Source organism: Molothrus ater, chromosome 9 (genome assembly GCF_012460135.2).
Source record: "Molothrus ater isolate BHLD 08-10-18 breed brown headed cowbird chromosome 9, BPBGC_Mater_1.1, whole genome shotgun sequence".
Lineage (NCBI taxonomy): Eukaryota > Metazoa > Chordata > Aves > Passeriformes > Icteridae > Molothrus > Molothrus ater.
The window spans coordinates 2,355,910-2,379,750 of record NC_050486.2 but is presented as its reverse complement, the minus strand read 5'-3'; the positions used below and the strand labels follow the sequence as shown (position 1 = coordinate 2,379,750).

General features: G+C 48.9%; 1 protein-coding gene across 2 annotated transcripts in view; it reads left to right on the top strand.

Annotated features, from left to right (window-relative positions):
* Positions 1 to 23,841, top strand: part of PBX1 (PBX homeobox 1) — a 132,348-nt gene that overhangs the window by 87,234 nt on the left and 21,273 nt on the right. For both annotated transcript variants that reach the window (XM_036387590.2, XM_036387589.2), the window contains exons 3-5: positions 15,598 to 15,842; positions 20,211 to 20,401; positions 22,694 to 22,829. In XM_036387590.2, coding sequence (XP_036243483.1) covers positions 15,598 to 15,842; positions 20,211 to 20,401; positions 22,694 to 22,829 — 572 coding nt within the window. The remainder of the gene's footprint in view (positions 1 to 15,597; positions 15,843 to 20,210; positions 20,402 to 22,693; positions 22,830 to 23,841) is intronic.

The window sequence follows — 23,841 nt, the reverse complement described above, 5'->3', positions numbered from 1 at the left end:
GATTGCAGAAGGAGGGCGGGCCTGCTGCCCCGAGCTGTTTTGGCAGCAGCTCTCCCCTGCAGTTTGGAGCATCTCTCCTTGGAAGGAGGCGCTGGGCCTGGTGTCTGTGCTGACGTTGGAGTCCATGAGAGCAGGCGGTTCCTGCAGCCAAGTATCTGCCAGGCTGTGTCGGGAGAACTTTTATCATTTCTGTCACAGACATCACAACTCGCTTGTCTTACCATACATCTTCCTAAATGTGACAGAATATTCAGCTGTTATTAATTGAATACTCTCTAATTTAACTGCTTAGCAGGACAGAGAGCGACTGGTTTGTCTCAGCACCAAGAGCTGCTGTCAGGCACGCAGGAGGTTTTGGGGTGCAAAGAAGTTATTTGGGGAGTGAAATGGGGCCTTTTTTTTTTTAGTATCCCCCCCCTCAGTGCCACCTTGCATGGGACTGATCCTCATCCTGCCAGCATCTGCTGTAGCTCCTGGTCCTGGGGCACGTGGCCAAGCCCAAGATGGAGTTGCTGATGGCATTGCTGCTCCTCCATCCCATCCTGACATTACCATCCAGGGATAGAGAGGAAGGCACATCCTGGGAGCATGGCCAGGAGCTGGTGATGCTCCCTGGGTGCCCAGGATGGAGGAGGGATTTGGACTGGCTTGTCCCAGTCTCCATTCAGGTGGGTAAATAGCTTCTTCTCTGGAGAGCTGCTGGAAGCAAAGCTCAGTCCTTCCGTGTTCTCCTTGATGGAGTCACATGCCCATGATGGCCTGGCCATCCCCTCAGCCCCTGGCAGATCCCAGTTACAACTCCTTGTCTTCTTCTTCCTCCTCCTCCTCCTTCTTTACATCCATATCCAGAAATGCCAGAGATGTCCCATATGCAGACTGGTTGTCGTGTTAGGGCTGCTGGGATCCTTTGGAGGATGCAGGAGGCAGTTCTCCTTGCTGTCACCTGGGCAGCAGGCTGGTGGGGGACTGTCCCCTCCAGCCTCCCCAGGCCCATGCCTGCTTGCACACACGTGTGTGTGTCACATCTCTCTGCTGCTCTCCCAGAAAGTTCAAACCCAGAGTCAAGTTTATTGTTTCTATCTCGTTTATTTTAAGTATAGTTTTACACTTTATTATATGCTGTGACATCTTAAATGGAGCCTGTCACTCTATCTTGACTACTGCTAGGGGCTACAGCCACTTACTGTGTCAGGCTTTTCGGCAGCCCTGATTAACGATATCAATGGATCCCAGCACAGGCACAAGCACCAAAATCAGGGGGTGATTTGCATACTCAAATGGTGCAACACATCAAAAGGCTGCAGCCCGTGCAGGTATTGCACTGGCACAGCCCAGGGATGCACATTCCTGCTGTCCTGTGTAGGGGACCTGTACATGCTGGTAAGTGCTGCGCACACCTAAGTCAATTTATTCAGTGTCTTCAGCCCAAAGCAGAAGCCTTGCCCTTTCTAGCAGGAGTTTTTTCATCTCCCTGGACAACATATCAATTAGGATAGTGAAATGGAATAATATTGTTTTTTCTCGTGTGCCTGTTGGGATATGTTGCAGAACTACCCGTGCAAATGCTTTTTTTTTCCCTGAAAGTAACATTTTGTTAGGTTAATTCATGCACTGGAGAAACAAACTTTCTGTTCTTCCAGTCCAATCTCCACTTACAAGTCAGGTTTTTGTAACCCTGTCATTGAAATGCGAGGTAGCCTACAGTAATTTGAATATTTCATTCTGCCGGCTGCTAATGCACTCTGCATTACAGATGGTACTTGCTCCATCCTTCTGGACTGGGTTCAATTATAAATGAAAGTAGGGAGCTGAGATTTGTCTTTTTGTCTGTGCTTAGTTGGAATAACACAATAAAGCTTGATGGGTAAGAATTCCTCAAGCTGCCTCTTCTTTGCCCGCGACGTCCCCGGTGTAGCTTTCTTCTCTGATAGCAGATCCCACTTGCCTTTCAAGTTGAGCTTGGAGTATTAGGCTTGGCAGTGGTGGGGTTTTTCACAAGGAATTTTTGGCTCAGACGTCCCCTTTTTGGAAGTGCTTAGTTCAATCCTCTTTCTAGCTGTTGATTTACCGGGCTCTGCATCCCCCTTTGCATCCCAGGCCAGGAGTGGTGGTAGGAGAAGCCTGCTTAGGCTGGGCAAGGAGGGTTGTGTGTGACTTTTGGGGTGGTGGGGTCATCTTCCCTCCCAGTTGACAGGGTCAGCAGTCTGGTCTGCAGCCACAGAGAAGCAGTGGGGATGCAGAACAGCCCTCCTCCATCCCAGGGCTGCTGCCATGGACTCTTCCCAAAGGCCCTAGGAATAAAAGGGCCCCTAGAGATCCAAAGAAAACATTTACCTCTGCTTGGTGATTAACAGAAAGGGGGGTTGGAAGCCTCCAGCCCAGCTGCACGGGGGCTCTCTATTACATACAGATGCCTTTTGCGAGCTCCTTGGCCATCCCGGCCGGTAAAAGCAATATTGCCGAGGGAGTCGGAGGAGGTGAGGGCAGGGCTTTCAATTTGGTTTTACATTTACAAGGACCAGATGGCCTCGCTGGAGATGATCTTTGATCTGGGACGCAGCCGGAGTTGGGCAAAGATTTTTTTTTTTTCTTTTTTTTTTTGTTTTTTTTTTGTTTTGCTCCCTTTTTAATCTCCTCGCTGGTTCTGGCGGGGCCTCTCCCACAGGAACAGGGGGAGCTGTGTGTCCGTGTGTCTGTCTGGTGGGGCTGGGTGTGAGCCCCCTGTGCTCGTGGGGATGGGTGGGTCGCTGGTGAAGCCCTGAGCGGGGTTGTCCGAGGTTGAAGGCAGAGCTGGATCCCGTTACACCACCGCCCCACAGCACGGAAATCTGCGTCAACAGCCTCTTGCATGGAATATAATTAAACACACGCAGGCGCCTCGGAACAGAAATGCCACTAATTGATCATTTTTAAATTTTTTTCCCCACTTTTTCTGGCGTCTCGCACCCTCCCAGCCGCGCGGACGTGTGGGGGCTCTCTCCTCCTGCCTTGCCTTGCCTTCCCAGTTCTGGGTTTGTTTCTTTCTTTCCCCCACATGTTTTGAATGGAGCGGGAGCGAAGGCAGCCGATCCTATTTCACAAGCGCTTGGACTCGCAGCACTCTCCCTCCTGTCCAAACAGATCGTTTACAGAAGGGGCCTCTATTTAAAGAAGGAACTGAACGTTCAGAGCTGTTTTCTGGCCCTAAAACGCTGCCGAGCGGCTGTTGCCTCTCAAAGAGCTGGGCTTTGTCTGGCATGCCCAAGGAGCGGGTCCAACGCCAGGCTCAGCAGGTCAGAGGAACCAAGCATCATGCAGAAAATGTGCTCCTTTGTTTGCTGCCATCACTGGATAGCAGCAGAGTTGGGTTCAGGATAGCATCTCAACCACGGGAGCTTGGTGTCTAGGTTTGGGCAAACCTCACCTCTGTGTGCTGGTGTGGGTGGGAGAAGCTTGGGAAGCAAGTAAATGGAAAAGGGAGCGTTCTGATGGGTTTTGGTGGGATCTGTGTATGGCATGGGGAGAAGGACCCAGATTCGTAGAATCATTGAGGTTGGAAAAGACCTCAGTGTCTTTGTTTGCTGCCATCACTGGATCACAGCAGAGTTGGGTTCAGGATGGCATCTTATCCACAGGAGCTTGGTGTCTAGGTTTGGGCAAACCTCACCTCTGTGTGCTGGTGTGGGTCGGATAAGCTTGGGAAGTGAGTAAAGGGAAAAGGTACATTCAGATAGATAGGTTTTGGTGGAATCTGTGGTATGGCATGGGGAGAAAGACCCAGAATCGCAGAATCATTGAGGTTGGAAAAGACCTCAGTGTCTTTTGTTTGCTGCCATCACTGAATCGCAGCAGAGTTGGGTTCAGGATGGCATCTCATCCACAGGAGCTTGGTGGAATGTCTAGGTTTGGGCAAACCTTGCCTCTCTGTGCTGGTGTGGGTGGGATAAGCTTGGGAAGCAAGTAAATGCAAAAGGGAGCGTTCAGATGGGATTTGGTGGGATCTGTGTATGGCATGGGGAGAAAGACCCAGAATCGTAGAATCATTGAGGTTGGAAAAGACCTTCAGGATCATGGAGTCCATATGTTAACCCAGCACTGCCAGCTCCACCACTTAACCCTGTCCCTAAGAGCCACATCTGCTTGTCTTCTAAATACCTCCAGGGATGGTGACTCCACCTTGTGTGTCAGGGAGGTCTGCAAGGAGTAAACAGGAACATGTAGTGCTGGAGAGCTGTGCTCCTTCAAAGCCACCCTGGGGTGACAGGCTCCAGGGAGGCTGGGTCTGGTCCTGTCATCCTGGTGTCATCTGTAACACTGAAAGTGGGTGCCTGGAATTGTCCAGTGGTGAATGTGTTGCATTGTAAATGGATGCAGCAGGAGTTGGGGTGGGATTTCTGATGCCTTTGGTTGTGGTTGCTTCTCTTGCTTTGCGCTTCACGTATAGGTGTGTAACTTATTTTCACTTTTTTTGTGGAGAAGGCTTTGAATTGCCTGCTACCATGGCTGGCAAGAGGTGCGTGTGTGGAGAGATGGTTTCTAATGCTTCTGGAACAGGAGACCCTGCCTGTCAGGGTTCAGCAGTGTCCAGGCACTGCTCCACAAGGCAGAGACCCTGGGTCATGAACCTCAGAGGAGACTGTGACCCATGGCAGCACTTCTGATCCACTCATACTCAACAATGGTTGCCATCTCCCCTTGTCCAGGGCCATAGGTTTCCTACTGCAAAACCCATCCCTGAGCTTTTACTCTGGGTGGAGAATCCTTCCTTAATAGTTGCTTCTCCCTTCTCCTTTGTTTCCCTCTTGTTCTCACCAAAAAACCCCTGAGGATACACTGCTCCTGCAGCCACATCCTTCAAGCACCAGGGAATGAGGCTGCCTTCGAGTGAGTAAAGAGTGGTAGGGGCCACACTCAGCTCCTGTGATCATCAGAAGGTGGCTGCTGGAGATGGGAAGGTGTTCTGGGCAGAAAATGTGTCTGTGAGTGGGAGATGGGGAGGCCCCTTGGCAGAGGGAGCGGTTTCCCTGTCTGTCCCCAGCTTTTGTAAAGATGTCTGTTGTGGTTCTGCCCACTTTGGGAGAGAGAAAGGGAGGGAAGAGTGTATTCCATGCAATGGCTTGGCTCCAGTACCTGGAAGGTCTTTCCAGTATTGCACAAGATCCTGACTCTAGCCCATGGCAAGGCCATCAGCTTGGCAGCAGAGTGGCAGCACTCTTGGAGGTGAAATGGGCAGCAGATACCTTCAGAGTATTTGACAAACCTGAGACTTGAGTGGGATGTTGCCATCTGTGAGCTCCAAGCCAGCTTTCCTTGGATGGAGTCTCATGGGTCATCTTTTTTGAAGGATGGCAGGAGAAGGGAATCTGAAACTCAGCTTTTCAACCTGGGCTTCTGCCATTCTTTCCACTTAGGACTTTGATGCCTCAGGCACTGTGTGCATCCAGCAGCCTTTTGCAGACTGTGTGTCCAGGAAAGATGACCTTTGCAGAGGGGAGCAGGCTGGAAGGGCAGTTTCCTTCTGGGAGAAAACCTCTCTTTGTTTGTTCTCAGGTTTCAGGGCTTTGCCTGGGGCAGTTGAAGTGGGACCCTTGTCCTCAGAGGAGCTCTGGAGGCCCCAGCTTCTCATTAACAGATTCAGCTCATTCAAAGAACCCATTTCTTTTCAGCAGGGAGAATTCATATGCAAAGCACCTCGCAGATCCCAGCCCAATGCTCCCTTCAGAGGAGGGGGTTTATGGCTGGACCTGACCTGGGAGCAATCCCATCCTTTGTTTGCTGATTTCTTCCTGCAGGGTTTAGGCAGCCCCAGGTCCATGCGGCTCCAGGGCCAGGTCCTCCTCATTTCCTTGAGTGAGGACAATGGTTTACTCTGTCCCTCAGTGACCATTTGTTCTCTTGGTGCTGCTGTGGGGACTCAGATCCATCTCCCAAACTCCACCAGGAAAAGTGGATCCATCTCCCAAACTCCACCTGGCACAGGCTATCTTGGATGGACTGAAGCTTTTCTCCACGGTTTGTGCTGCTCCCCCAAGCCAGGCCAGCCTGTGGTCAGTGAGCTGGGTCACATCTTCTGCTCCAATCTGGTCCAGCAGCAGAGCAGTGGTCAATCTCACTCTGCTTTCCTTTAACTCCTGCCATGCTGGCTGCTCTGAGCAGCTGGAGGTTGGTCCTGGCTGTGGTGGGGTGAGGAGGCTGGGTGGAGGTGGCCATGCACATCTGTCCCTTACAGTGTGGTCAGTGCAGCTGGAGAGTTTGGGATGTGCTGGGTTGGCCCATGAAGGGGTTGATCTGACCCAGGGCTGTGGCTGGAGCCTGCTGACCCTGCCCTGCTTGGGAAAGGGAGAACTGCTTTGTGAGATCAGAGTGGCATTGCTCCAGGCAGCTTCAGCATCTCCCCAGCATCAGCCTGCTTGCCCAGACCCTGAGCCTGGCATGGGATTTGTGATGTGCTCAGAGGGCTGGGGAGGGGGCCTGGGCATGGCCACAATTTATCTGTGCTCCTGCAAGGACAGAGTGTGCCAGTAAGACACACTGAGCCCCCTGAGCCCAGAGTCTGGCTCTGGGGTGATGGGTTATTTGCAGTATGTGACTGCGGGAAGCAGATGAGCTTAATTAGGTGGAGTTGTGAGAGTTTGTGCTTTGTGGGACATGGCAGAAGCAGGCTTGAAGCTGCTGTGAGTGGGAGGGGAGGAAGTGGTTTGTCCACTGGTGGAGTGTTAGGCTCTGTTTGCCTTGTCTTTAATGTGTGGAAGCACTTCCAGCCTGCTTTCTGCTGCTGAAGTCTCTGCTCAGCCATCTGTGTGTGGTGCAGAAGGTGCCACCTGTCCCCAAATATCAGCTTTGAAAATTCCAGATTGGGAGTCTTGCTGCCCAAGCCCACCAGCCTGCAGCAAAGCATCCACGAGGAAACAAGGATTTTGGCATCAGGACTGCAAGGAGAAAACCAGAAAATACTTAAATTTGTACCACAGCCATCCATATGAATAACTGGGTGTGTGGGGCTGGGGTCAGAAGTTTCCATACCAGGCTCAGTCACTGGCCATGGGCTAAAACTGGTCAGCAGGAGCAGGGTACAGGGAAAGACTGGAAAGATGAACTCAGCTGTGTTCATTCAGCTTCCCCACAGAGTCACATTTCACAGAGAGTCTGGTTTTCAGTAATCACAGCAACATTTTGATTTATTTTTTCAGCTATTTTAGATCATTGTCCACTTTGAGGGGGGAATATTTTTTTCCACAGAATATGTTAGTAATAATTTTCCAGATCTTTTGATCATTTTGCTGCCAGATCCTCTCTCGCAGTGGCAGCTCATTTGGCATTTGGGATGAAGTTAGGAGAAAACTGGTGCAGACTCTTTGCCAGCACTATGAAATAAGTGTCTCTCTTCTGCAGCTTCCATGGCACATCCAAGCTGCACCCTCCTGAAGTGATGGAGAGCTGCTGCTGGGAGCTGAGAAACTTTTTGGCATGTGATAAATTCCCTTCTCCCGTTTCCTACACCCCAAAGTTAAGGTTTGAGAGAAATGTAGTCCCTTTTTTTTATTTTTAATTATGTTGGATTCAGTAAATACTTTGGACACTTCCACCCCAGAAAGATAGGGAGCTACTATTTTTCAAAGTTACGTTTTTAAAGCAGTTTAATTGGTTTGAAATTGACCCAAATTTTTATTTAAAAAAGAAAGAGAGAGAGAGGAAAAATTGATAAAATGAAGTGGGAGGAGATTTCATTTTTGATTCAGGAAGCATTTTTGATTGATCTGAATTTGAGTTGTGATGCAAGTTTCCAAACTGGTGGTGGGTGGGAGGGATCTGGGGGAAGTGCTGCTGCCCTGAGCATCTGATGCTTCTGTGGTTGGCCTTGGGCTGGTTGGCCATGGCTGGAGCTGACCTCTAGGACCACATGGACCATCCCTCTGAACTGATGTGGCTTGCTCCTGTCTCTGTGGGAGTATCTTATCACAGTTTTATGGACTGCAGGAACATTTCTCCACCTTTAAAAGCTTCTCTGCTTTGTTTCCAAAGAGCCCTGAAGCACACTCCTGTGCTGGGAAGAGAAGTGGGTTTACAATGATCCAGGGTGGCTTTGCAGTGTTTATGGGTACAAGCCTCTCTCTTGATTTGTTGCTGGGATTTTTGGTTTATTTTATGGCTTTACGCAGTGAAAATTGGTGGCAGAAATGACCCATTGGTTTCACAGAGTTCCTCCTTTTGCTGGGAAATAAATAAAATAAGTAAATGCACAGAAAGCAGTTTTGCCAGCTGAATTTTTCCATGCCTCATCTCACAGCAGCCTGTTTTGGAAAATTTGAGCAGAAATCTGTTCATCCATTTGTAAGTTTTGGAAAGGTTGAAGTGAGGAGGGGAACTTTAATGTCAATTGTAAGAAAAAAAACCCGTGAGCTTCTCTTAATTCCTGCTCCCTGGAAGGGCGTGTGTCTGTGTGTTTAGAAATTCCAGCTTCTGTTTATGTTGGAAATAGGTAATTGCACTTTGACCTTGATTTTCTCAGTGGCTTTACTTAAACATGGTGAATATATTCAACCAGGGTTTAAAACTCCTGTGATTATTTGACATTGAAGCGCTCCACCTTTGCTACAGACTGTGATTCCCATTGAAGGTGGACACTGTGTGCTTTGCCAAGATGGGATTTCTCTTGTGTCCTGTGGACCTTGGACCTGGCAGGGTGAAGACCCAGCCAGGGGTGCTTCAGTAACCTCCACAAAGCTCTGGGAGTTCATTTCTTCTGAGCATTGTGTATTGAAGGCAGTTTTGTGTTTAAAGAGAGCACTGTGAGGGTGGTGAGGCCCTGGCACAGGTTGGACAGGGCTTGGAACAACCTGAAGTAGTAGAAGATGTCCCTCCTCGTAGCAGGGGGTTGGAATGAGATGACCTTTAAGGTCTTTTCCAACCTAAACCATTCCAGGATTCTCTGGTAGGATCCAAGACTCTGGATTTTCCTTGCTGTGGGGGATTTGCTCTTTCAGAAGAAGGTAGGCTGCAAGTACACTTGGATAGGAGAAAAACCCAAGAGTTTAGGTGTGACAGTGTTCACAGGGGTCTCAGGATGAGGGAAGAGATGAGGATCTGACTCCATGCTTCAGAAGGCTTGATTTATTATTTTATGATATATATTGCATTAAAACTATACTAAAAGAATAGAAGAAAGGATTTCATCAGAAGGCTGGCTAAGAATAGAATAGGAAGGAATGATAACAAAGGTTTGTGGCTTGGCTCTCTGTCTGAGCCAGCTGGCCTGTGATTGGCCATTAATTACAAACATCCAACATGGGCCAATCCCAGATGCACCTGTTGCATTCCACAGCAGCAGATAACCATTGGTTACATTTTGTTCCTAAGGCCTCTCAGCTTCTCAGGAGGAAAAGTCCTAAAGAAAGGATTTTTCATAAAAAATGTCTGCAACATTTAGGTAGGTGCATGGACTCTGGCAAGTTCTCTGCACGGAGAAAGTTTGGGAAGAGCAACTCAAGCCTGTGGTATCATGGATCAGCCAAGGAAGCAAACCCCAGTTCTCCTGACTTGGTTGTGACGACACATAAGGAAGTTGCAGTCCCTGAACGTGCAATTGTCCTCAAATATGAGGCAGGTGGGAGTATTCTTGTCCCAAGTTCAGTCTTCTGATCCTCAGCCTTCACAAATGTAGTCTCAGGCTCGAGGGAATGTTGAGATAGGCTTAAAGTAAGGTGGTTAGTTACTGGTTTTGTTAGGAGAGGCATTGCTGGCATCAGAGCTGTCCCTGTGTTTGCTGGCTTTTGTTTAGACCTGCAGCTGTAAAAAAATATTTTTTAAAAAAACCCCAACATTTTCCAGTGAGCTTGTGAGTCCTAAAGCTGGGTCTCCCCAGTCAAATGTTGCTGATCCTAAATCCCAGAAAGCTGGAAGAGAGCTGATGTCCCAGGTGTGTTTCAAAGCCAGGCTGTTTGGGGTGTGGGTGTGTGCAGGAGTTTTGGGGTTCCCAGGGAGAAACTGCCAGGTCCTCTTTGTCTGTACCACCCTCAGGGGCAGCCACTGCTCCAGGAAAGGATTTGGGCTACACCCTGGTGTCTGGCTTGGGTGTTGTTGGGGCAGATGAGTGCCTTGGTGCAGGGGGAGCAGGCATCTCACCCACTTGAGGCCGTGTGAGAGGACAGAAAGGGCAGCCAGAAGTGCTCCACCAGCATGGACATCTCTGCTTTCCCCATGAGAAAGTGACACCAAAGGCCCCCTCACAGCCTGACAAGAGGAATTGTCTGTCCTCCTCTCCCAAAACTCCGTTGTTGGGTGGGTTGTTCCCACCTCCCAGTACATCTTAGGCACAGTGGAGGCAGGAAAAGAAAACCCTTCTGAAAATCACAACGTAATTACTCCCATCTGCTCCGGCACCGCTTCCCATTTCTGCCTGCCAGGATGCTTGTCTCCGATGCTAAGTAGCACATTATTTTCGATAAGTTGCAATCATTTACTTGAAATCTCCTTCTCCTTTAAAATGTCCCCCTGGAAAGGCAATTCAGCAAGTTGGGAATGGGTAGAAACAACGAGGATAAACCCATCCAGAAGCAGCCGAGCTGGGACGGGAGGGCGAGCGCTTCTCCTGAACTCATGAAAATCACCCAGCAGGTTCCTCTGCAGGGAGGGTTTGTGTGAGTGCCCAGCCACCAGATCCAGCCCCTGGATCATTTGGTGTCAGCAAATGGGGCTGCAGAGGAACTGCCAGCTTGTGTCGTCAGAATTCACACAGAATTCACAGAATCACTGGGTTGGAAGAGACCTTCAACACCACTGGGTCCAACCCAGCCCCAACACCCCAACTGAACCCTGGCACCCAGTGCCACATCCAGGCTTTGTTAAACACACCCAGGGATGGGGACTCCAGCACCTCCCTGGGCAGCCATTCCAGAACTTTATCACCCTTTCTGCAATATCCAGCCTGTACTTCCCTTGGTGCAGCTCGAGGCGGTGTCCTATGGTTGTGTCAGTGCTGCCTGGAGAAAGAGCCCAGCCCCAGCTGAGCACAGGCACCTTTCAGGAGCTGTGCAGAGTGATAAGGTCAGAGGGAATCTTAACCAGGCAGTCACAGAAATTCTTCAGGTTTGTGCTGAAGGCAGCAGAGGAAGAGCCACTGGCTCTGGGGACCAATTCCTTCATTGTCACAACCTGAGTTGGCATCTTGTGTCACCACCACACCCTCTTGTGAGGGGCTGTATGGAGTCTGGCCCTGCTTCCCACATCTCCTCAGCTTGAAGACACTGACCACCAGGATAAATTGCCCTTTCTAGAAGAAAGATGGAGCTGGAAGGTCCTTTGCTGTTGTCACTGCTAAGCCACAGTCTCCTGCTTAGCTTCTCCATCACCCCCAGCATGTTTGATTGCCTTCGTCGTGTAGTTCTGTCTCTGTTGCCTGCACACCTCTAATTTGGAGGGTTTGGAAGGACTGGAGAGGAAAGAGTTGCTAAGTGGAAGTGTTTTGGCGTGGCCTTGGAAAAGAGATGACTGTGTGCTCAGCTCCTGTGCTTTTCGGATTCCTCTGGAAAAATGCTCCAGAAAAATGGAGTAAATAAGGTAGAGGATGGTGGCATGGATACCAGAGGAGTCTGGTGCCCTTCTTTGTGGATTTCTTAGGTGTCTTCACAGCCCCAGGCCATCCCCAGAGTGGTGTCTGTTCCAAAGGTGACTGGCAAGTGCTCTTTCTCCTGCCCTGGCTGTACCTCAGACTGTGTGACCTGAGGGGACACCAGGCACAGCTCCAAGCTGTGGGGACATGTGGGGGGCTGGCTGCTCATCTCATGTGAGATGGAGCTGGCTGCTTTGCAGATACTCCTTGGAGATGTTGTGGGAAGCATCTTGGAGCATCTGGAAGCTTTGGTGGCTCAAGGCACCTTCCATCCTGTGTCCCTGAATCTCAGGGCAGGCACAGAGCCAAGGAGCTGCTTTTGGCTTTGTCCTCTCACCTGCTTCTCTGAGGTCAATCCTGCCACCACTTCCCGTGTCCTGCACTGCAGCCACACCACAGAGCAGCCCAGGGATGTCCTCTGAACCCTGTGGCTGTGATCCCTTCCTCAAGAAGGGAGAAGGAGCAAATGTGGGAGCTGAGAGCCATTTTCTAGCTGCTGGAATGGGTCTCTGTGACCCTGGTGGTGACCATGCCTGGACTGCAGGTGCTCCTGCTGCTGCCATCAGGGATGGTGACCCTGTGACAGCCACATTCCAGCCGGGGGGACAGGGCACATGCCATGGGTTTGCTTTTAAAACACACCCCTATCTATCTATATATATATATAACACACATACATGTGTATGTATATGTGTGTGTGTGTATATTTTTGTTTTAAATTTTTTGTGTGTGTATATATTTACATCTAAAAACGCATTTTGATCAGCAGGGGACCTGGGTGAGGGCTGAGCACCATCTAGTGGCAAGCACCACAGCTCCAGAGGCTGCCAAGCCAGCGGGAAATCAGCCAAGGACAGAAAGTCTTGCAGGAATTCTCCTCCCCCGCGGCTGCCAATCGCTATCTTTCTTTTTGTTATCCTTTTTGCCCCCTTTTCTTGAATCAGGAGCAGCAAATGGGGGCCCTGAGGATGCCTGGGTGCCTAAATGCCTGTAGCCCCTTGGACCACTGAGGACCGTTCTGCTTCATTTATTCTGTTTTAATTTAGTGGGAGAGCAGGGTTCTTTTGCCACCAGCTGCCTGGGCACTACAGATTGGGTGCTGCCAAACCCATCCCAAACTCCTCATCCCATCACAGAGGGCACTTTGGAGGCTGGGAGCTTCCAAAGAGCCCAACATCCCAGGCATCCTGGCAGGAGCTGTGTCAGAGCTGGGTCCAGCACTGGGAAGATAAAAAAGGAGCTTTTAAATAATCATTTTGTCTTCTCCTCAGCTGAGCACAGCCTTCCAGGGATAAATAAGCAGCATCAGTCCTGCTTAGACACCTTGGCCTTTCCATTTATTTACTCCCAGGCTTTATTGTGAGTGAGCAGCCAAGCCCAGGCTGGGTTCAGGTCTCTGCTGTGGGGGACGCGTCCCCTGCACTGGGTGCTGGTCTGTGTGTGTGGCACAGGAATAAAGCTCCCAGGAATACACAGCACTTTTCATCAGGAAGCAGCTCTCTAAACATAAACTAATTAATCACTCGTGCCTACCTGTCAGGTCAATGATTCCTGAGATTTTTAATCTAAAAATATTTCCCTTTTGAAATCCAGATGCGCCTGTTTTGGCAACTCCTCTTTTGATTTGTTTATTTGAGGTGGTTTTCAATATTTTTTTTTTATTTTTAACCTGTGTTGCTTTCCTTTTGTATTTAGGCTTTTGATGTGCTTTAATTGACTGATTTTTATTTTTTTTTTTTGTCCTGGAAGAATAGGAATTTATTCTCTTTATTTTCATGGCAAGTCTCTCTCCCTGCTGCATCCTGTCAACTTTCCTCTTCTCTTTTTAAGGGATTTGGCTACTTTTGCCTCATATTTCAGTTTATGGACCATAGACCCCAAACCATTTTCTTGAAGCAATCTGTCCTCTCCCCTTGGATCTATTTATCATGGCTGGGTGCCATGGGAAGCCTCCCGTGGTGGGGGGAGATGCTGGTCCTGTCTCCTGAGGGCTCAGTTTCAAATTTGGCACTCTGCCCTCATTCCTCCATATAGAAATGATCCTCCCTAGCGTAGAATTATTTATTTTTAGTTCCAATTTTACTGTTCTTAGGCTTTTTTTCTGCCCACCTTCCCACCTTTGTTGACAGTGCACATTTTAATCACAAAAAAATGCCAATAAATGCATGAATGAGTAACTGGTCCAAAGGTATGAATAAAATAAAATTAAATGAATGAGTGAAATGTCCTGAAAATAGTAATTTCAGTAGGCTTTGAAGCTTTTTAGAAAAGCTCTTTTTAGTCTTAACCAAACCTCTCAACAGGGTCTTTTACTTCAATTTTATACTGATAATAGCTGTATCTTTAACTTATTGCAGAGTAGGGAAGACCATACCCGGTGGTTGCTGGGGTTTTTTAGCTGCTGTGATTTTATTTCATGTTGCTAACAGATCTTCCCCTACTTTTTTATTTTAAATGACAGGGATAATCACTTGCTCTTGTTTGTGCCATGGATTGGAGGGAGTCAAATTCATCTCAGGTGTCAGCAGGCATGGCTTTATCAAAATCCACACAGCATTTCCCAGCTCTGGATGTGCAAAGAGTGTGTGCTCGTGGGTGTGTGTGCTCAGAGCCCCTGTGCCAGATGAGATGGGGAAATGCCATTGTTTTCCCTTAGGAAATTCCCTTTTTTATTCACTCATCAAGGATTTATTTTATTTATGTTGTTTATTATGCAGCTGTGCATGTGTGAATCTCACGTTATCATTCCGTGTTCAAACACAGACCTTGGAGGGGGACACAGGGGGAGCACATAGGGCATTTTCAGACATGAGACATCACAAGCTGTTGGGTTGTTTTTCCAGGAAAGCCCTCACAGGATAACTTTTACTTAGAGCAGTAATTTAGGCAGGGAGCAAAAGATGGGAGGAAGATCCTTTTTTTGAAAAGTCACTTTGGGAGGATTAATTCATCATTGCTCCTTTTCTCAGCATCACTGGAATGACTGGATTCTTAAAGAAAAGGCATTTTTCCAGGAATAAAATTTATTTCATACATGTTTTTTACATGTTCCCAGTGCATGGCTAAAAGCATGGACTTCAAGCCCTCTCCACAGTCCGTATTTCAGGATGTGGAAGCCAAGGCACAGCTGCCCCAGGCTCTGTGCATCTTTCTCTGCCATCAGGGGTTGATGTAAATGACATGTTGGGTGACATGAGAGGACCCCCTGAGCAAGATGGAATCAGGACTACAGACTTCCCTTCCAACTTCCCATCTCATGCTTGAGTCTGGATATGGTCCCTATCGCTTCTGGCAGCAAGCATGGGTACATTTATTGGGGTTTTTTTGGTTGCTGCTGTTAGGAGTTTTGCTGCTTGATTCCAGCAGAAAGCGTGGCTTTGTGGGCTAGCTCTGTGGTGAGCTCACTGCCAGGTCTGCCCTACTTCTAGTCCTGTGGGAAAGAGGAGAAGGAGCAGGGAGCTGCAGTGCCAAGTAGTGATGAGTGATGCCAGGCATGGTGCTGAGTACTTGGAGCATCCTATAGCATTTACATACAGCCTGTAAGAATCATTACATTACCATACTGTGTTACATTTTAAACCCTAAAAACTCCACTTTGGAGCCCTTCTGCCAAGCCAGCAGGGTCTGCTCTGACCCTTGGAGCTGTCTGCAAGCAGAGGGTGTTGTTCCATCAAAAGGGGATCACCTTCAGCAGGCCATGCCATTGTTTTCCAGTTGTTCAGTAACTGAGGGATCTCAAAGCTTGCTTTCATTTCAATCTCACTTATAGTTTCCATATTCTCAAAATCTTTTGCCAGGCAATCATATTTATAAGGCTTTCCTGTTTCATCTTCCCCAACAGGGAACCTGTTAGGGAACCTGTTGGGGTACCTGTTAGGGAGCCTGTTGGGGAACCTGTTGGGAAGGGACAAAACCCCTGCTGATGGGGTCAGTCCAGCTTGGGACGAGCTTCCCTGAATTAAAACCCAGGTGTGACTCAGGTTTTCCTCTCCCCATTGTGTCTCCTGCAGTGCTGAGCATCCGCGGGGCGCAGGAGGAGGAGCCCACGGACCCCCAGCTGATGAGGTTAGACAACATGCTGCTGGCAGAGGGGGTGGCAGGCCCCGAGAAGGGAGGGGGCTCGGCCGCCGCTGCCGCCGCCGCCGCCGCGTCCGGAGGAGCCGGCTCGGACAACTCGGTGGAGCACTCGGACTACAGAGCCAAACTGTCCCAGATCAGACAGATCTACCACACGGAGCTGGAGAAGTACGAGCAGGTAACAGGCTCCTTCGTGGTGGGGCTGCTGGGAGCAGAGAGCGGGTCTGCACAGCTGCTGACATCTGTTGTTAGGAGGGTGTGGGCTCTGGGTGTTCTCTGGAGTGAGAACATGGTTTTTGTAGGGTTGGCAGGGTTGGGGTTTTATGCTGGGATGGGTATTGATGCAGGGTGACCCCAATGTAGGGAATAATGTGCTCTGACTCATGATTCAGAAGGCTGAACAAATGCTTTATTAATCTATACTATATTACACTAATACTATACTAAATTACATACTCAAGAGATACTATACTAAAGAGATACTAAAGAAAAACCCATGACTGTCTGCAGACAGCCAGGACACAGCTTTGACCCAATTGGCCAAGGAATCAAAACAACTTTCATCAGTGTCCAATGAACAAATCACTTAGGGTAAATAATCTCCATAACACATTCTACATGTGCAAAGCAACAGGAACAGTGAATAGAGATAAGAATTGTTTTCTCTTCTTCTCTGAGGTTCTCACTGCCTTCCCCAGGAAAAATCCCTGGGGAGTTGTGCCTGCTGCTCTCTGTGAAGAGAGCTGTGGCCACAGTATGGGTTGCCCCTTGGATTTTCACTTTTCACTCTCCCCTGATATCTTACCCAGAATTGGTCCTGTGAAGGAAAAGGCCTCTCTGATATGCTGGCCTCAGTGATGACAACTGTCCAAGCAAGACTTGAATCAGAATCTTCCTTGAATATATTTTCTCATTGAAAAGCTCTCTTTCCAGGGGAAAAAAAATATCTTTTTTCTTGTAGTAAATTACTGTTAAAAAAGAAAAACTACTTGGGTTATAAGCACAGCTATTGGTAACACTGACAATTTCATTAAGAGCTTTGCAGGTCAGTGCTCAAAACCAGTTCCTTTCAAGAGCTTCCAGATGTTTTGCAGACCTCTCTTAGCTGCTGTGTACCTTGCCTATGTAGTTTCTGTTTCTGCCCCAAGGTTATGGTTTGTGGATGTGGACAAGAAGGCTTCAGGTCCCTGGTTTGGGTCTAGTAAAAGCCTCCACTTTACCTGGCTAACTGGGTGTGTGGTGGGGCTGGGGATGTCTCATCCCCATGGCCACGCAGGCCAAGCTGAGGGAAGGGTTAGAGCTGGAGTCAGGGTGGCCAGGCAGGGCTCTGGTGATGGAGCAGCCAAGCACAGTCATGCCATGAGAGGCATTTTAGAGAGCCTTAGGGCAGGCAGGGAGCTGGCAGAGGGCTGGTTGGAAGGATGGATGGCCTTTGGTGGCCTCCCTTTGCTGTCACTGCCTTGAGGCACAGGGAGGAGCCTCAGCCATCCCACGTGGGTGGGAATGGAGAGCACCTCAGGGATCATCTTTCAGGCTGAAGGGGGGTAGAGGGAGAGCCCTCGTGTCCTCTGCTATCCAAGTGCCAGGAGAGGCCCTTGGCACAGACAGGGACAGCCTTCAGGGAAGGACTTTCAGGACTTTCTGCTTCTTCTCCCCTTGGGCAGGAGTTTTGTTTGTTTGATGTTCTGATTCTGGTTTTGCTTCTCTTTTGCTCCTCAAAGAGACACCCAGAAGAGAGAAGCCTTTAGCCAGGCCCAGAGGGTGGGATGGGCCACATCTTTCCTTCTCACAGCACACTGACAGGGTTTGGTTTTGCCACTGATTGGCTTTGCAAGTGGCTCTGCTGGTCCACCATCTCTGTACCATCTCTGGTACCATCACCCACATTCCTGCCACACCAGGGCTCAGGGTTTTTCCACCTCCTTCCCACTGTCTCCAGTCCTGCTGTTGGGAGCTCAGCCCCTGGCTTCTCAGTCTGGCTGCTGCTGGGTCAGCATGGCAATCAGTGGTGATTTTGCCCTTAATGCTCTTTATTTCATGCCAAGAGGAGATGATCTGAAATAGCTGGGGTGTCTGAGAGCTCTGATAGCCAGCACTCATCCTGGGAGATGGGAGTCAGCAGCTGGAGCTGGCCTTGGGGGTGTCTCCTTGTTGGGTCTGAGCCATGGTGGGAATTCACCTTGGAAGGGTGGGGTAAGACACAGCAGGTCAAGGCCATGGCACCAGTCCACAAATCCAGTGTTTCTTTCCCCTGCCAGCCCCCTTTCCCCATCATGGCATGGGAGCTGCAGACACTGTCCCCAGAGCAGCACCCACACCCCAGGAGCACCAAAGGCTTCTCCAGCCATCACTGTCCACTGGTTTTTGGGGCTTGGTTCTGGGAATCAGGGGATCCCATCATGCCAGTGGGGTGCTCATGGGGATGAGGGAGAGGGAATTGAAGTGGCCTTGATCTCAAAATCCTCAAAATCCCCCCACCTTGTCCCCTGGCTCCTCTCTGTGCCATCCTCAAGGCACAGCGTGGGGACAGCAGGAGCAGCCAGCCAGTGCTGTGCCAGCAGCAAACTAATTGGGATTGTTACCTGCTTGCCCTTATTTGTCAGGGCTCCTGCCTCACTCAGGCTTTAATTATTATCCTTATTTACTTCTTAGCTGATGTGCCAAGAGCACGGAGCAGGGCTGTGTCTCTCTGGGAGCTGCTCCTGTGAAGCATGAGGGGCTCTGCAGGACACATGGTGGGGCTGTAGGAGGAGGGGCAGTGGGTCAAAAGGTGCATGGTCCTCCTCAGATAAATCTATAGCTCCTGCAGGAAAACAGTGGCTGGCACTTCTTCATGCTTTTTATGAATCCTAGGGCTTCATCTGCCCCAGCTCCATCCATGAGCCCCCTGGGAGCAAAGAAATCAGTTCCTGTCTTTCCCAGCATGTTTGTTGGGAGTCTCTCACACCCTGTGTTTGGCAGCCCAGGGAGATTTCTCTCTCCCTGATGCCTTTTTCAGGCTTAGCTAGAAACAGAGGCCAGACAAAGCTAAAAGGATAAAAGTGGATATATTTAATGGAGGGCCTTCGGGTACATGAAGGGCAGACAAAGCCTCCCCAAGGGGCTACACCCAAATTGAACCATGTCATGAGTTTTTCAGACACATAAAGTTTGGTCTATTTGCATATCAGGAGTTAATTCTCCAATTACAGCTTCAGGTGATGAAGTCACACCCGCAGTTTGCTCTCCTCCCAATTCACTTTTGTTTACACTTTTTGGGGCCTGAGGCAAAGAGGATGTCCTTGAGTTTCAGGCCTAGAGGAATTGTTTTGTCTGACCAAAACGTGAAGAGAGTTAACTAACACTCTGTATGAAGTTCAGAGTTATACACTAATGCAGTACAGGATCTGAAAAGTACAAAAGCTAAAATCCTAAGGCATTATCCCCTGAGTCCAGCACATTCTTGCTCTGAGCCTGCTCTGGAAAGCCCCAGCCAGCAAGGCCTGTGTGGGGGTATCAGTTGTTGATTTTTTTGGGTTTGGATTGAAGGTACTTGAGATAGTAATTTGTGTTTATTATTTTTTATCAGTAAAACAGTCTCAGTATTGTGAGTTTAGTAGCTTTTCATTAGAAGGCACAAAATGGCCAACAATCTCTTGTTACAAGGTCTTTTAAGACTAAATTATCCCATTAAGAACTGATACCTAGATTATTTTCACTTTTAACCCAACAAGTGATCCCAAAGAGCCACAATGGGGACTTTTCTGCCTAATAACAAAATCCCACCCAAACCCAAGAAAGAAGGATGAAGAAGAAACCCAGGAGGACACCCTGTGCCCTCCATCTTGCTTCCATCCACAACATACTAAAAATCCCAAAACCTCAATTTCTCACCCAGTGATACACCTACACTGCTCTCTATAATCTATTGCACACTTTTGTGAATTCTAGTCTATCTTGAAGTCTGGGAAACTTTCTCCATGAATGAGGGTCAAAGTCAGTGCTCTCCTGTGACTGTGTTCACAGGGGTCTGAGGATGAGGGAAGAGATGAGGATCTGACTCCATGTTTCACAAGGCTTGATTTATTATTTTATGATATATATTGCATTAAAACTATACTAAAAGAATAGAAGAAAGAATTTCATCAGAAGGCTGGCTAAGAATAGAAAAAGAAAGAATGATAACAAAGGTTTGTGGCTCGGACTCTCTGTCTGAGCCAGCTGACTGTGATTGGCCATTAATTAGAAACATCCAACATGGGCCAATCCCAGATGCACGTGTTGCATTCCACAGCAGCAGATAACCATTGGTTACATTTTGTTCCTGAGGCCTCTCAGCTTCTCAGGAGGAAAAATCCTAAGAAAGGATTTTTCATAAAAGATGCCTGTGACACTCCCCTGGGGGTCAAGACACCCCAAAGCAGACAGAGAAATATTCCCAGTGCCCTAAATTTCCACAGCCTGCACTCCCATCTCCTCCCTTAGCCACGCTGCCTCTGTCCCGTCCTCAACACCACCGAATGACCTTCCCATCCTGGGGTTTGTTTTGCTTTTCCTGCCATGCCAGGCGTGCAACGAGTTCACCACGCATGTGATGAACCTGCTGCGCGAGCAGAGCCGGACCCGGCCCATCTCGCCCAAGGAGATCGAGCGCATGGTGAGCATCATCCACCGCAAGTTCAGCTCCATCCAGATGCAGCTGAAGCAGAGCACGTGCGAGGCCGTCATGATCCTGCGCTCGCGGTTCCTGGACGCACGGTGAGCCCAAACCCCAACAAACCTTCCTGTGGTGCCCTTCGGGGTGGGAATCCACAAAATCAGAGGGTTTGGGGAAAGCTGCAAAAGTCAGGCCTCAGAGACAGCAGAACTGAGATTGGAGCTGAGCAGCAGCCATGAGATTGGTCAGCAGAAAAATTATTTAAACTGTAGAAAAGCAAGGACAAATAGAACAATGGTCTGTGTATTAACGCTTGTCCAGAATAACTCTCTAAGCTACAGAAAAGTTTATCTAGTGAGATATTAGGAAGGTTAAAGCTTAATAATGGAGCTCTGTGCATTGTGTTTTAAGGCTTACAAGCAGGTATTGTATTTGAAATAAGCAAGCATTGTTTTAACCAAAGATACCCGTGCTTATAGTGGCTGGATAGAACTACTGTCAATGTGCTTTTGCTTTGTGTGATTGGCCAAAAAACCTTTTAAAGTAAGTTGTAACATTGAGTTCTGTGTCTGCTGCCTGGGATGTGAGCTGGTGGCATCTTCCCATTGTCATTTAATGAGACTGATGCTGGAAAATCAAACAGCTCAAGGCACGTTCCCAGCAGCCCTGTCCCATTCATGATTTGTACACAGACCCCCAGCTGGAGGTAAATGGTTTTGTGTGAGGAGGGGAGTGTCTGGGAGGTTTGTTGGGCAGGTTTGGTTCTGGAGTAAAATGAGGGCCCAGCTGAAGGGCTGTGTCTTGAGTGTCTTGGTTTGGAAAGACAGGTGCCTGCTAAGGAAGGAGGAGCCTCCCCTGAAATGGAGAACGTAAACCCCCCCTCTCTGAAGTGCTATAAATTTTATATTAAGGGACTCTCAGGCAAAAAATATGGGAGTAGGAAATAACAATTCTTTACTAGGGAAGAAAATAAAAGGATGAAATAAACAATTCAGTAAACTAAAAACAACACTGCCAGAGTCAGAAACCAACCTGACACCCTGTGGGTCAGGGTGTTGGCAGCAGTCCCATTGGAAATGTGGCTCAGCCCTCCTGCAGTGTCAGGGGTGGTTCTGCTGGAGCAGGGATCCTGTAGAGATGGGTGTATTCTGCCTCTGAAGATCCAGTGGAAGAAGAGGCAGCTGCTGTTCCTCTGGGGAATCCCATGGAGAAGCTGTGCTGGTGTTCCAGAATCTCCAGATTATATCCAGTTAGGAATGCTTGGCTCCTCCCTCTGGGCTCACATCTCCCAATGGGATGCTGTAGTTCTTATCAGCCATGCAGTGACAGTCAGTAGCTGTTATCAGCAGATGTTCCCCCCTCCCCAGAGGGAGGAGTGGGTGTGGAAGAGATAAGGAAAACTGCCCACTTAATAGAAGACAACTGCCATCCAGATGGCAAATAGAATACATCTTGCCTTGCAGTCTGGGATATTGAGCCAGAGGAGTTTTTTCCCTTCTTTTTTGCCAGGGTTTAGTTGAGGTGTTAGGGCATGGGTTGGACTTGATGCTCTTGCAGGTCTCTTCCAACCCAGTCATTCTGGGAATTCTGTGAATTCTTTATCCCTTAGTGGTTTGTGGCTCAGCAGGGGAGGGCACTGCAGTTCAAACCATCCATGGGTGAGGCTCCCAGCTGTACCTTGAGAATTGCACATCCTGGTTCTGCTGTGGCAGAAGGAAATCCTGTGGCATATTGCAACAAACCTCTGTGGTGAAAACATGCACTTCACTTAGGGATGAAAGTTTAGCCTCCAGGCCATCCTGTCCCCCCTAGATTCCCATTCTTTTCCCACTGTTTTTATTGTCCCAGATTTTCAAATTGCTGTAAAATTATTTTATTTCCCAAGCTGGTTAGGTGCAGACTGCAGCTTGGGCTGTAGCTTGCAATGGGGAGGAGAGGCAGCTGCACCAGGGGTACAAGGAAAGAGATGGCAGACAGGTAATAATGCCTAGGTGTGAATGGAACAGACTTCCCCAAGGATATATCCAGCTCTGCTTCCTCAGCACAGAGCTTTGCAGAGTAGCACTGTCTGTGGTCACGACAGCCAGGTGTCAGGAGTCACCTTCCCAGGTGGAGGAGCTGCATGCCAGTTTTTAGACTCTGCTGTGAGCTGGAGGACACAGTGATAAATTTGAGATGGAGACTTGCTTGCTTTGAGAGGTGCTGAGAGAGCGGTGACCAGCAAGGGGCAGATCAGAAACTTCTGGCCACGAGTCTTGCACTCCATGCAAGCACAGAGGGGAGGGAGGAAAGTGGGAAACTCAAGAGTATCTAAAATTGCTTTCTATTTTTGGATCTCTGGTGCTCATTCCCTTTCCTTTTCCTTCTGTTTCCCACTCTTTCTTCACATGAAGGCGGAAGAGACGAAACTTCAACAAGCAAGCCACGGAAATCCTGAATGAGTATTTCTATTCCCATCTCAGCAACCCTTATCCCAGTGAGGAAGCCAAAGAAGAGCTAGCCAAGAAATGTGGCATCACAGTCTCACAGGTGAGAGAGCTCAAAGTTTGGACCAGTGGGAAACCTCAGCATGGGGAAGGGAATTCCAGACCTCAGACCAGTCAGCTATGTCCAGTGTTGAGCATTTAATCATTAAATCAGTTTAGTGCAGGTTAGTGAGAGTGGGTAGGAGTGGAGATGGCACTTGCAGATTGGACCCATGGATGGAAAAGGAAAGTCTGAGGGTGGATTTTGGAGGTATGAAGGCTCCATGGAGATGTGTGTGCAGCCAAGGTGTGACAACCCAGAAATGATGTGGCAGCACCCAGAGGGGCGAAGTCTCCTCAAGGAATTAGTGGCTGGCCTGGCCTGCAAGAAGAGCTTGTTCTGAAAATCCTTTCTTCAGGGGATTAAAAGCATCAGGAAGAGTTGTGCAGGTTTTGCTTCATAAGATAGAATGGACAAGTCCAGGTGGGAAGGATCTGGGTGCAGCAGGTAAAGTTTGTGCTCAGTGAGGGTGGGATTTCTCAGGGTCATTTCTCTCAGTCATGACCCTTGTGCTGCAGATCATGACATCTCCCTGACTTGCACATCCCTCAGAACATGATGGTTATTAACAACAAAATGAATTATTTCCATATGTTCAAGGAAGCCACATAGTTCCTGGAGTGTGGAGCTTTGACCTGGGAGCTGCTGTGATTTGTGAGGAGCACAGCCAGCCCTTGAAACGTTCAGCCATACATTGCTCAGGCCTGCCCTTCTCTATTTCCTCTCTTTTTGGAGCAGGCTGTGTGATTGAGAGCCAGTCTTTGTGGCCTGTGGTAGGCTTGTCCTCACATGAGCTTAGCAGTCCCTCTAGGCTCCCGTGGCATTCCCTGCCTTGGGCTGCTTCCCAGCCCCAGGCACGTGCCTGCTCGTCACTTGAGTAAACTGCAGACAGCAGCAGCATCTGGTGTCCTTGTGGGAGCGTGTCTGCCTTCAGCAGGAGCAGCAGCATCCAGGGGAAGGTGTCATCACCGTGCTGAGTGCCTGCTGAGTGACTCCAGTTGCCTCCCCTGGGCTG